At 50.8% G+C, this 13,231-nt stretch overlaps 1 protein-coding gene across 2 annotated transcripts in view; it reads right to left on the bottom strand.

The window, feature by feature from the left end:
- The window catches only part of BCAM (basal cell adhesion molecule (Lutheran blood group)), a 261,260-nt gene that overhangs the window by 32,345 nt on the left and 215,684 nt on the right, over positions 1-13,231 (bottom strand). For both annotated transcript variants that reach the window (XM_086933147.1, XM_086933146.1), the window contains exons 10-11: positions 3,110-3,251; positions 674-801 (exon numbers count right to left, since the gene is read on the bottom strand). In XM_086933147.1, coding sequence (XP_086789273.1) covers positions 674-801; positions 3,110-3,251 — 270 coding nt within the window. The remainder of the gene's footprint in view (positions 1-673; positions 802-3,109; positions 3,252-13,231) is intronic.

The raw sequence follows: 13,231 nt of genomic DNA on the forward strand, positions 1-13,231 counted from the left end.
CGAGAACAGCACGTAGCACAGTAAACAAGCGTAGTGTAGCGTAGTGCATTGGTCATTTTTTGCTTGCTCGCAGTCCTCAACGTCAAGTTGGCGACTGCGAGCAAGCAAAATTACATCCCAGCGAGACTTTTTCCTTGTTCGCGATCAGCAACATCAAGTTGCCGATCGAGAGAGTGGAAAATAAACCTCCCGGTGAGATTCTCAACGCGGGGAGGTCAGGTTTCTCATTGCGAGTGGTCGCGTATGCTTGTGACCGCTCGCGATGAGAAACTACCAGTCTGCGTTGAGAAAGCTGCCACTCGAGTAAAAATCTACTCGAGCGGCAGTCAAAGACAGCTCGCACTGTGCAAGATGCTGTTTTCAATGATTGCACAGAGCGGACAAGCATCCGGCACTGTGCAATCATCACGAACAGGGTATTACGCAGTTCGCGTAGGGCTATGTGTAGCGCAAAGTGCACTTCGCGTAGCTACACGTAGCGCTATGTCACAAACTACGCCCAGGGTTACTCTAGACCTTCGGAGAAGAGGGGGGTTCTAGACTCTCATAGCAGAGGCAGGCTCCAGACCCAGAGCAGAGGAATTCTGGAGTCTGGTAGCAGAGACCAGCTCTAGAATTTCAGAGGAGAGAGTGTCCTGGGCTCCTACAGCAGATGTAGGCTCTAGACTCTTACCTGTACATTGGGGATGCTCCAGGTAACTTTGGGTTCCGGATGTCCCAGCACAGAGCAGGCGAGTGTGGCCTCTTCTCCCTCAGCAGAGAACTCGCTCTTGTACGCCTTGTCTTCGATCTCTGGCTTTCCTAGGAGAGAGAAAATCATTCTGATGGCATCACTCATTCTGGTCCATCTCTTCTACAACTTCCTCCATCACTCATTCCCCCTGCGTTCACTCTTTCATCTCAAAATCCCAACCTCATCTGTTCATTCCCTTTCTAGATCCTCCTCTCTCTGGTCATGATCTCTGCCCTTCTCTCCTGCACTACTCCATGTTTACCCACACAACCCCTTCCTTCTGATTCTGTCCCAATGTTTCTGACTCTCTCCGGGGTCTCGCCCTGCTGTATGAAGATGTCTGTTGATCCGCCGCAAGCCAACTGGGCTGGCATAACGCCCCCTTCTGTAAATGAAGTAAAGGAGTGCCCCTCGGCACTTCAGCAGTTTGCTCACAGAAGCACTCACATGCTACCACAGAGCAGACAAGTCTTGGAAGGGTGTAAATTATGGGTAGAAACACCTTCAGGGGGGTATTTCCAGCTCTCCTCTCTGCGCAAGATATTGGACACTGCTACATTCTTGGCTCCCTCTCTTCTGGAGATGGTCAGATGAGGGCATTAGTTCACCTTCGATGCCCCTCTCCTCTGGAGGTGTCCAGGCGAGGGCATTAGTTCACCCTCGATTCCCTCTCTTCTGCTGGTGTTTCGATCAGTGCATTAGTTCATCCTTGGTGCCCATTCTTCTCTGGAGGTGTTGTGATGAGGGCATTGGTTCATCAAGGTCCTCCTGTCTTTTGGAGGTGTTGAGATGAGAGCATTAGTTCGTCATAGCTCCCCCTGTCTTCAGAGGTGTTGAGAAGAGGGCATTAGTTCATCATAGGTCCTTCTGTCTTCTGGACACAATGATGTGCACACTCCTTACCCTACACAATGACGTGCACACCTTACCCTAACAATGACGTGCACACCTTACCCTACACAATGAAGTGCACACTCCTTACTCTACACAATGTCATGCATGCTTCTTACCTCACGCAATGACGTGCACACTCCTTACCTCGCACAATGAAGTGCACACTCCTTACCCTACACAATGACATGCACACTCCTTACCTCGCACAATGAAGTGCACACTCCTTACCCTACACAATGACGTGTACACCTTACCCTACACAATGAAGTGCACACTCCTTACTTTACACAATGTCATGCATGCTTCTTACCTCACGCAATGACGTGCACACTCCTTACCTCGCACAATGAAGTGCACACTCCTTCCTCTACACAATGACATGCATGCTTCTTACCTTGCGCAATGACGTGAACACTCCTTACCTCGCACAATGAAGTGCACACTCCTTACTCTACACAATGACATGCATGCTTCTTACCTCACGCAATGACGTGCACTCTCCTTACCTCGCACTTTGAAGTGCACACTCCTTACTCTACACAATGACATGCATGCTTCTTACCTTGCGCAATGACGTGCACACTCCTTACCTCGCACAATGAAGTGCACACTCCTTACTCTACACAATGACATGCATGCTTCTTACCTCACGCAATGACGTGCACACTCCTTACCTCGCACAATGAAGTGCACACTCCTTACTCTACACAATGACGTGCACACTCCTTACCCTACACAATGACGTGCACACCTTACCCTACACAATGAAGTGCACACTCCTTACTCTACACAATGACATGCATGCTTCTTACCTCACGCAATGACGTGAACACTCCTTACCTCGCACAATGAAGTGCACACTCCTTACTCTACACAATGACATGCATGCTTCTTACCTCACGCAATGACGTGCACACTCCTTACCTCGCACAATGAAGTGCACACTCCTTACTCTACACAATGACGTGCACACTCCTTACCCTACACAATGACGTGCACACTCCTTACCCTACACAATGACGTGCACACCTTACCCTACACAATGAAGTGCACACTCCTTACTCTACACAATGACATGCATGCTTCTTACCTCACGCAATGACGTGCACACTCCTTACCTCGCACAATGAAGTGCACACTCCTTACTCTACACAATGACATGCATGCTTCTTACCTCACGCAATGACGTGCACACTCCTTACCTCGCACAATGAAGTGCACACTCCTTACTCTACACAATGACATGCATGCTTCTTACCTTGCGAAATGACGTGCACACTCCTTACCTCGCACAATGAAGTGAACACTCCTTACCCTACACAATGACATGCACGCTCCTTACCTTGCACAATGACGTGCACACTCCTTACCTTGCACAATGACGTGCACACTCCTTACCCTACACTATGACATGCACGCTCCTTACCTTGCACAATGAAGTGCACACTCCTTACCCTACACAATGACATGCACGCTCCTTACCTTGCACAATGACGTGCACACTCTGTTCCTTGTGCAGTCCAGGGACCTCAGGGACGGTAGCCTCACATGTGTAGGCCCCCATGGAGTGATAAGTTACTCGCTTTAGATGCAGAACTCCAGAGTCTGAAACAGGTTCCTTACCCTGCAAAGACAAACACAATAATAACTACAGTGAAAGAAGGGGGCAGCGAGGAGGGAAATGGAACCAGGCACTGGCTTGGCTACAAGGTACAGGCTTTGGCTACAAGGCACTGGCTTTGGCTACAAGGCACAGGCTTAGGCTACAAGGCACAGGCTTAGGCTACAAGGCACAAGCTTAGGCTACAAGGCACAGGCTTAGGCTACAAGGCACTGTCTTTGGCTACACGGCACTGGCTTTGGCTACAAGGCAGTGGCATTGGCATTGGCTACAAGGCACTGGCTTGGCTAAAAGGTACTGGCATTGGCTACAATGCACTGGCTTTGGCTACAAGGCACTGACATTGGCTACAAGGCAGTGGCATTGGCTACAAGGCACTGGCATTGGCTACATGGCACTGGCATTGGCTACATGGCACTGGCTTTGGCTACAAGGCACTGGCTTTGGCTACAAGGCACTGGCTTTGGCTACAAGGCACTGGCTTTGGCTAAAAGGCACTGGCTTTGGCTACAAGGCACTGACATTGGCTACAAGGCAGTGGCATTGGCTACAAGGCAGTGGCATTGGCTACAAGGCAGTGGCATTGGCTACAAGGCACTGGCATTGGCTACAATGCACTGGCATTGGCATTGGCTACAAGGCACTGGCTTGGCTAAAAGGTACTGGTTAGACTACACAGTACTGGCTTTGCTACAAGGCACTCGGGTTGGCTATAGGTCTATCTCTTTTTGAATCACAAGCCCCCTCAAAGAGTCACCTCCAGATGACAAGGGTACCTGTGATGAACTAATGCCCCCATCTCATTACTTCCAGAAGACAGGGGGGCTAGGTTGATAGGGTTCTCCCTCTTCTGGATCTTTAATGATAGATGTCCCCTCTTCTGAAACTGGGCTGATAGGGGTCTCCCTCTTCTTGATCTTTATTGATAAAGGTCTCCCTCTTCTGAACCTGGGATGGCAGGGGTCTCTCTCTTTTGAACCTGGGATGGCAGGGGTCTCCCCCCTTTCTGAACCTGTACTGATAGGGGTCTCAATCTTCTGGATCTGGATTGATAGTGGTCTCCCTCTTCTGGATCTGAACTGATAGTGGTCTCCCCCTTCTGGATCTGGGGTGATAGTAGTCTTCCTCTTCTGAACCTGGGATAATAGGAGTCTCCCTCTTCTGAACCTGGGCTGACAGTGGTCTTCCTCTTCTGAATCTTTATTGATAGAGGTCTTCTTCTTCTGGACCTGGGATGATAGGGGTCTCCTTTTTCCGGATCAGTGGTCTCCCTCTTCTGGATCTTTATTGCTAGTGGTCTCCCTCTTCTGCATCTGGATTGATAGTTGTCTCCCTCTTCTGAGCCTGGGCTGATAGTGGTCTCGCTCTTCTGAACATGGGCTGATAGGGGTCTCCCTCTTCAGGATCTTGGCTGATAGGAGTCTCTCTCTTCTGCATATTTATTGACAGAGGCCTCCCTCTTCTGGATCAATAGTGGTCACCCTCTTCTCAACCTAGGCTGATAGTGGTCTCCCTCTGCTGGATCTGTATTGATAGTGGTCTCATTCTGAACCTGGGCTGATAGAGGTCTCCCTCTTCTGGATCTTGGATGTTAGGAGACTCCCCCTTCTGGACCCGGGATGATAGGGGCCTCTCTCTTCTGGATCTGGATTAACAGTGGTCTCCCTCTTCTGAACCTGGACTGATAAGGTCTCCCTTTTAAGGAGCTGGGTCGATAGGGGTCTCTCTCTTCTGAACCTGGACTGATAGAGGTCTCCCACCTATGGATCTTGTATGGTAGGGTCTTCCCCCTTCTGGACCTGTGGTGATAGGGCTCTCCCTCTTCAGGACCAGGGCTGATAGTGGTCTCCTTCTTCTGGATCTGGCTAGAACGTGGTCTCCCTCTTCTGGATCTGGATTGATAGTGGTCTTCCTCTTTTGGACCTGGGCTGATAGTGGTCTCCCTCTTCTGGATCTGGATTGAAAGCGGTCTCCCTCTTCTGGATCTGGATTGATGGTGGGCTCCCTCTTCTGAACCTGGGCTGATAGTGGTCTCCCTCTTCGGGATCTGGGCCGATAGGGCTCTCCCTCTTCTGAACCTGGGACGATAGGGCTCTACCTCTTCTGAACCTGGGATGATAGGGCTCTCCCTCTTCTGAACCTGGGATGGTCGGGGTCTCCCTCTTCTGAACCTGGGATGGTAGGGGTCTCCCTCTTCTGAACCTGTACTGATACGGCTCTCAAGCTTCTGTATCTGGATTGATAGTGGTCTCCCTCTTCTGGATCTCAGCTGATAGTGGTCTCCTTCTGGATCTGGGCTGGTAGTGGTCTCCCTCTTCTGGATATGGGCTGATAGGGGTCTCCCTTTTCTGGATCTGGATTGATAGGGTCTCCCTCTTCTGAACCTGGGCTGATAAGGTCTCCTTTTTATGGATCTGGATCGATAGGGGTCTCACTCTTCTGAACCTGGACTGAAATAGGTCTCTCTCTTCTGGATCTTGGCTGGTAGGGGCTTCCCCCTTCTGGACCTGTGGTGATAGGGCTCTCCCTTTTCTGAACCTGAGCTGAGCTGATAAGGTCTCCCCCTTCTGGACCTGTAGTGATAGGGCTCTCCCTCTTCTGAACCTGGGCTGATAGAGGTCTCCTTCTTCGGAACCTGGGCTGATAAGGTCTCCCTTTTATGGATCTGGGCTGATAGTGGTCTTCCTCTTCGGGATCTGGGCAGATAGGGCTCTCCCGCTTCTGAACCTGGGGTGATAGGGCTCTCCCTCTTCTGAACCTGGGACAATAGGGCTCTCCCTCTTCTGAACCTGGGGCGATAGGGCTCTCACTCTTCTGAACCTGGGATGATAGGGCTCTCCCTCTTCTGAACCTGGGGTGATAGGGGTCTCAATCTTCTGTATCTGGATTGATAGTGGTCTCCTTCTTCTGGATCTGGGCTGATAGTGGTCTCCCTCTTCTGGACCAGGGCTGATAGTGGTCTCCCTCTTCTGGACCAGAGATCATAGTGGTCTCCCTCTTCTGGATCTCAGCTGATAGTGGTCTCCCTCTTCTGGACCAGGGCTGATAGTGGTCTCCCTCTTCTGGACCAGAGATCATAGTGGTCTCCCTCTTCTGGATCTCAGCTGATAGTGGTCTCCCTCTTCGGAACCTGAACTGATAGTGGTCTACCTCTTCTGGATCTGGCTAGAAAGTGGTCTCCCTCTTCTGGATCTAGGCTGATAGTGGTCTTCCTCTTCTGGACCAGGGATGATAGTGGTCTCCGTCTTCTGGGTCTGGATTGGTAGTGGTCTCCCTCTCTTGGACCTGGGCTGATAGTGGTCTCCTTCTTCTGGACGTGGGATGATAGGGCTCTCCCTCTTCTGAACCTGGGATGATAGGGCTCTCCCTCTTCTGAACCTGGGATGATAGGGCTCTCCCTCTTCTGAACCTGGGATGATAGGGCTCTCCCTCTTCTGAACCTGGGATGATAGGGCTCTCCCTCTTCTGAACCTGGGATGATAGGGCTCTCCCTCTTCTGAACCTGGGATGATAGGGCTCTCCTTCTTTTGAACCTCGGATGATTGGGGTCTCCCTCTTCTGAACCTGGACTGATAGTGGTCTCCCTCTTCTGGATCTGGACAGAAAGCGGTCTCCCTCTTCTGGATCTGGATTGATGGTGGGCTCCCTCTTCTGAACCTGTAATGATAGGGGTCTCAATCTTCTGTATCTGGATTGATAGTGGTCTCCCTCTTCTGGATCTCAACTGATAGTGGTCTCCTTCTGGATCTGGGCTGATAGTGGTCTCCCTCTTCTGGATATGGGCTGATGGGGGTCTCCCTTTTCTTGATCTTTATTGATAAAGGTCTTCCTTTTCTGAACCTGGGCTGATAAGGTCTCCCTTTTATGGATCTGGATCGATAGGGGTCTCGCTCTTCTGAACCTGGACTGATAGAGGTCTCCCTCTTCTGGATCTTGGCTGGTAGGGGCTTCCCCCTTTTGGACCTGTGGTGATAGGGCTCTCCCTCTTCTGAACCTGGGCTGATAGTAGTCTCCCTCTTCTGGATCTAGCTAGAAAGTGGTCTCCCTCTTCTGTATCTTGGCTGAAAGTGGTCTCCCTCTTCTGGACAGGGATGATAGTGGTCTCCCTCTTCTGGATCTAGCTAGAAAGTGGTCTCCCTCTTCTGTATCTTGGCTGAAAGTGGTCTCCCTCTTCTGGACAGGGATGATAGTGGTCTCCCTCTTCTGGACCTGGGATGATAGGGCTCTCCCTCTTCTGAACTTGGGATGATAGGGCTCTCCCTCTTCTGAACCTGGGGTGATAGGGGTCTCCCTCTTTTGAACCTGGACTGATAGTGGTCTCCCTCTTCTGGATCTGGACATAAAGTGGTCTCCCTCTTCTGGATCTGGATTAATGGTGGTCTCCCACTTCTGAACCTGGGCTGATAGTGGTCTCCTTCTTTGGGATCTGGGCAGATAGTGGTCTCCCTCTTCGGGATCTGGGCTGATAGGGCTCTGCCTCTTCTGAACCTGGGATGATAGGGCTCTCCCTCTTCTGAACCTGGGGTGATAGGGCTTTCCCTCTTCTGAACCTGGGATGATAGGGCTCTCCCTCTTCTCAACCTGGGATGGTGGGAGTCTCCCTCTTCTGAACCTGGGATTGTAGGAGTCTACCTCTTCTGAACCTGGGATGATAGGGCTCACCCTCTTCTGAACCTGGGATGGTAGGGGTCTCCCTCTTCTGAACCTGGGATGGTAGGGGTCTCAATCTTCTGTATCTGGATTGATAGTGGTGTCCCTCTTCTGGATCTCAGCTGATAGTGGTCTCCTTCTGGATCTGGGCTGATAGTGGTCTCCCTCTTCTGGATATGGGCTGATAGGGGTCTCCCTTTTCTGTATCTGGATTGATAGGGTCTCCCTCTTCTGGAACTGGGCTGATAGGGGTCTCCCTCTTCTTGATCTGTATTGATAAAGTTCTCCCTCTTCTGAACCTGGGCTGATAAGGTCTCCCTTTTATGGATCTGGGATGATAGGGGTCTCGCTCTTCTGAACCTGGACTGATAGATGTCTCCCTCTTCTGGATCTTGGCTGGTAGGGGCTTCCCCCTTCTGGACCTGTGGTGATAGGGTTCTCCCTCTTCTGAACCTGGGCTGATAAAGGTCTCTCTCCTCGGAACCTGGGCTGATAGTGGTCTCCCTCTTCTGGATCTAGCTAGAAAGTGGTCTCCCTCTTCTGGACCAGGGATGATAGTGGTCTCCTTCTTCTGGACCTGGTCTGATAGGGCTCTCCCTCTTCTGAACCTGGGATGCTAGGGCTCTCCCTCTTCTGAACCTGGGATGATAGGGGTCTCTTCTTCTGAACCTGGACTGATAGTGTTCTCCCTCTTCTGGATCTGGATGGAAAGTGGTCTCCCTCTTCTGGATCTGGATTGATAGTGCTCTTCCTCTTCTGAACTTGGGCTGATAGTGGTCTCCCTCTTCAGGATCTGGGCTGATAGGGCTCTCCCTTTTCTGAATCTGGGATGGTAGGAGTCTCCCTTTTCTGAACCCGGGATGGTAGGAGTCTCCCTCTTCTGAACCTGGGATGGTAGGGGTCTCCCTCTTCTGAACCTGTACTGATAGGGTCTCAATCTTCTGTATCTGGATTGATAGTGGTCTCCCTCCTCTGGATCACAGCTGATAGTGGTCTCCTTCTTCTGGATCTGGGCTGATAGTGGTCTTCCTCTTCGGGATCTGGATTGACAGGGGTCTTCCTCTTCTGGATCTGTGATGATGGGGGTCTCCCTCTTCTGAACCTGGGCTGATGGGGGTCTCCCTTTTCTGGATCTGGATTGATAGGGGTCTCCCTCTTCTAGATATGGATTTATAGGGTCTCCCTTTTCAGGATTTAGATAAAATGTAATGTAGTTTCTTATATAGCGCACGTATCACCACAAAGGGTATCTCGGCGCTTGCTTTGGGAACCAGTCCTAGTTTTTCCCTGTGGGATAGCCCAGCTGGGCACCCCCAAGGTAAAAGCCAGGCATCCCGCTGCAGGGGCCGTAGTGGAGATTGAGCAAGATATTGCCCAGAGTTGCAGAGCGTGAACCCCTGATTCAAGTAGGCACCGAAACGAGAATTATCAGGTCCGTGGACATTTGGGCTCCAAACCCTGCCGCGTCGGGAATTGAACCCTGGTCCCGGGCCGACCTCTGCTTCTGGGTCTGCCTCCTCTAACCGGTGAGCCACACTTCTCCTTGATAATGGTCTCCCTCTTCTGGATCTTTATTTATTGATAAGGGTCTCCCTCTCCTAGATGTGGACTGATAGGGGTCTCCCTCTTCTGGATCTGGACTGATGAAATGAATGAAATGAATTTGTACTTGTAAAGCGCACTGCTGCCCCAGCAACGGGGCGTCCTGGCGCTGTACTCATACCGCTGTGGAACCCTTCCTGGCTTTTCCCTGTGAAATGTCCACTCCTGTGCACCCCCAAGGTGAAGACAGGCATCCCAGCGCTGTTGGGGAGATTAAGCAAGCTATTGCCCAGAGTTGCAGAGTGGGACCTATGACTAGAATAGGCACAGAGGCGAGAATTATCAGGTCCGAGGAAATTGAGCCCAAGACCCGCGAGGCGGGAATTGAACCCTGGTCCCGGGCCAGACCTCTGCATCAGGGTCTGCCACTCTAACCATTGAGCCACACTTCTCCACATGGTCTCTCTTTTCTGAACCTGGGATGAGAATTGTCTCCCTCTTCTGGATCAGGATTGAGAGTGGTCTCCCTCTTCTGGATCTTGATTGAGAGTGGTCTCCTTCTTCCAGATCTGGATTGATCATGGTCTCCCTCTTCTGGACCAGGCATGAGAGTTGTCTCCCTCTTCTGGATCTGGATTGAGAGTGGTCTCCTTCTTCCAGATCTGGATTGATCATGGTCTCCCTCTTCTGGACCAGGCATGAGAGTTGTCTCCCTCTTCTGGATCTGGATTGAGAGTGGTCTCCTTCTTCCAGATCTGGATTGATCATGGTCTCCCTCTTCTGGACCAGGCATGAGAGTTGTCTCCCTCTTCTGGATCTGGATTGAGAGTGGTGTACTCTTCTGGATCTGGGCTGAAAGTGGTCACCCTCTCCTTGATCTGGATTGAATGAATGAATGAATGAATACTTTCTTGTAGAGCGCATGGCTACCCTCAAGCATCCCAGCGCTGTAAGACCAGGGGACATAAAGAAGACATTATTGAAACAAAAATGTCTTTAGTCGCTTCCTGAAGGCCAGATGGTTGGATTCATGCCTGATATTATCTGGGAGTTTATTCCATCCCTTGGCTGCTTGAAAGGAGAGCTGGCGGCCGCCCATCCGGGCTAGCTTCACCCTGGGTACTACCAGCAGATTGTGCTGGTTGGATCTCAGAGGTCTCGCCGATTGATGGCGACGAAACAGGGGGCCAAGAATGCTAGGGCCGACATTGTGGATGGACTTATGCGCCAAACACAAGGTTTTAAACATAACCCTCTCCTGAATAGGTAGCCAATGAAGCGACCGAAGAGAGGCCTTTGCCGAGCATCGTTTGGGGACTTTCATGAGCAGACGGGCTGCACAGTTCTGCCCAGATTGCAGCGTTTTTATAGAACCTGCTGGGACTCCATATAGATAGCATTTGTATAGTCCAGTCGCGAACGAATCAACGACTGGATCAGCACGCGTCTGGCTTCAAATGGAAGAAGATCCAACATTTTCTTAAGGACCCTCAACAAGTCGCGGCTACCTTTTTGGCCTGGTATTGGAATCCTAAAGAGGAGTCCGGCCAGACCCCCAAGCTTTTTATTTAGGTCTTAGGCACCGGAGGGGGTCCCAGACAATGTGGCCACCAGGGGTCTAGGTTAATTGGGGCTTTGTAACCCAACAGCATTATGTCCGTTTTGGCCCCGTTTAGCTTTAAAAAAGAAGAAGTCATCCATTCCAGGACTTTAGTGAGACACGGGGTCAAATTGTTGATCCCCTGATCTAATGCGTCGTCCCTCACCAGGGAGACGACAAGCTGCGCGTCATCGGCATAGGTGACAAGTTGAATTCCCCAGGGAGGCACCACCTCAGCCAAGGGTCTCATGTAGATGTTAAACATGGTAGGGTTGAGTGATGATCCCTGGGGAACGCCGTGATTTAGTTGCAGCTGGCTGGATGACACTTCTTCCTCAAAGACGAAGAAACATCTGTCCGATAAAAAAGAATGGAGCCATTTAAGGGCCAATCCGGAAACCCCTGCAAGGTGTAGCCGGTGCAGCAAAAGGGAATGGTTCACAGTGTCGAAGGCTGAGTGGTCTCCCTCTTCGGGATCGATCATGGTCTCTCTTTTCTGAACATGGGCTGATAGTGGTCTCCCTCTTCTGGATTGATAGGCGTCTCCCTCTTGTGGACCTGGGATGATGGGGGTCTCCCTCTTGTGGACCTGGGATGATAGTGGTCTCCCTCTTCTGGACGAGGGATGATAGTTGTCTCCCTCTTCTGGATCTGGGCTGATAGGCATCTCCCTTGTCTCCCTCTTCTGGACAAGGAATGATAGTGGTCTCCCTCTTCTGGACCTAGATTGAGAGTGGTCTCCCTCTTCTGGATCTGGATTGAGAGTGGTCTCCCTCTTCTGGATCTGGATTGATAGGGGTCTCTCTTTTCTGAACCTGGGCTGCTATGGTCTCCCTTTTCTGGATCTGGATGTATAGGAGTCTCCCTCTTCTGGACTTAGATTGATAGGGGTCTCCGCCTTCTGTGTCTGGATTGATAGGGGTCTCCCTCTTCTGGATCTGGGCTGATAGGGGTCTCCCTCCTCTGGATCTGGATTGACAGGGGTCTCCCTCCTCTGGATCTGTATTGACAGGGGTCTCCCGCCTCTGGATCTGGATTGATAGGGGTCTCCCTCTTCTGGATCCGGGCTGATAGGGGTCTCTTTCTTCTGGATCTGGGCTGATAGGGGTCTCCCTCCTCTGGATCTGGATTGACAGGACTCTCCCTCCTCTGGATTTGGATTGATAGGGGTCTCCCTCCTGTGGATCTGGGCTGATAGGGGTCTCCCTCCTCTGGATCTGGATTGACAGGGGTCTCCCTCCTCTGGATCTGTATTGACAGGGCTCTCCCGCCTCTGGATCTGGATTGATAGGGGTCTCCCTCTTCTGGATCCGGGCTGATAGGGGTCTCTTTCTTCTGGATCTGGGCTGATAGGGGTCTCCCTCCTCTGGATCTGGATTGACAGGACTCTCCCTCCTCTGGATTTGGATTGATAGGGGTCTCCCTCCTGTGGATCTGGGCTGATAGGGGTCTCCCTCCTCTGGATCTGAATTGACAGGGGTCTCCCTCTTTTGGATCTGGATTGATTGGGGTCTCCCTCTTCTGAATCTGGACTAAAGGGCTCTTGCCCCTCTGGCACATCCCTCATTATGAAGACTCATTTTCTGGAGACGCATGATAGTGCAAAACAAGATGGCCACCTCCTGGAGAGCTCCTTGACAGAGTGACCCGTTTTATCGCTGAACGCCATATTTCCAGTCAGAATTTCCTAGAAATTAATGTAGCATTCCTGTAAATGTGTACCTGTTGCTGTTGGTTTGGGTTTTCTGAAGTTGGAAAGGTGTTTTTTCGGCTCCAGCCTCCAGCTCTACATCAAGGTACTGCCCAGATTTCCTGTAAGGGGGCCGGAGCTACCACTCAGGAAAGGGGCTGGCTTTGGCCTAACCACCCCACAGTCTGTTTTAGCTGCTGCACCAGCATTTTCAATGAAACCATTTCTACACTTTTACTTGTACATTATATTTAATTTCTCCTATTTACTTTTATTATATGAAAATGGAGAATAGAAATGTACAAAATCCCAATAATAAGAGGATAACTCAGATTTCTCCTTCTCCAGTAAAACTGAAGGTAGTGGAATCTAGTGAGCCATCCCTCGCTTTAATTCTTGACGAGCTTCATGCATTGCATGCAAATACTGACATGATTGCGTCAGAGATTAAAAACTTGTGCAAGGATATGGCCAGCATGTCGATGAAAATCTCATATAATT

Source organism: Lissotriton vulgaris, chromosome 7 (genome assembly GCF_964263255.1).
Source record: "Lissotriton vulgaris chromosome 7, aLisVul1.2, whole genome shotgun sequence".
NCBI lineage: Eukaryota > Metazoa > Chordata > Amphibia > Caudata > Salamandridae > Lissotriton > Lissotriton vulgaris.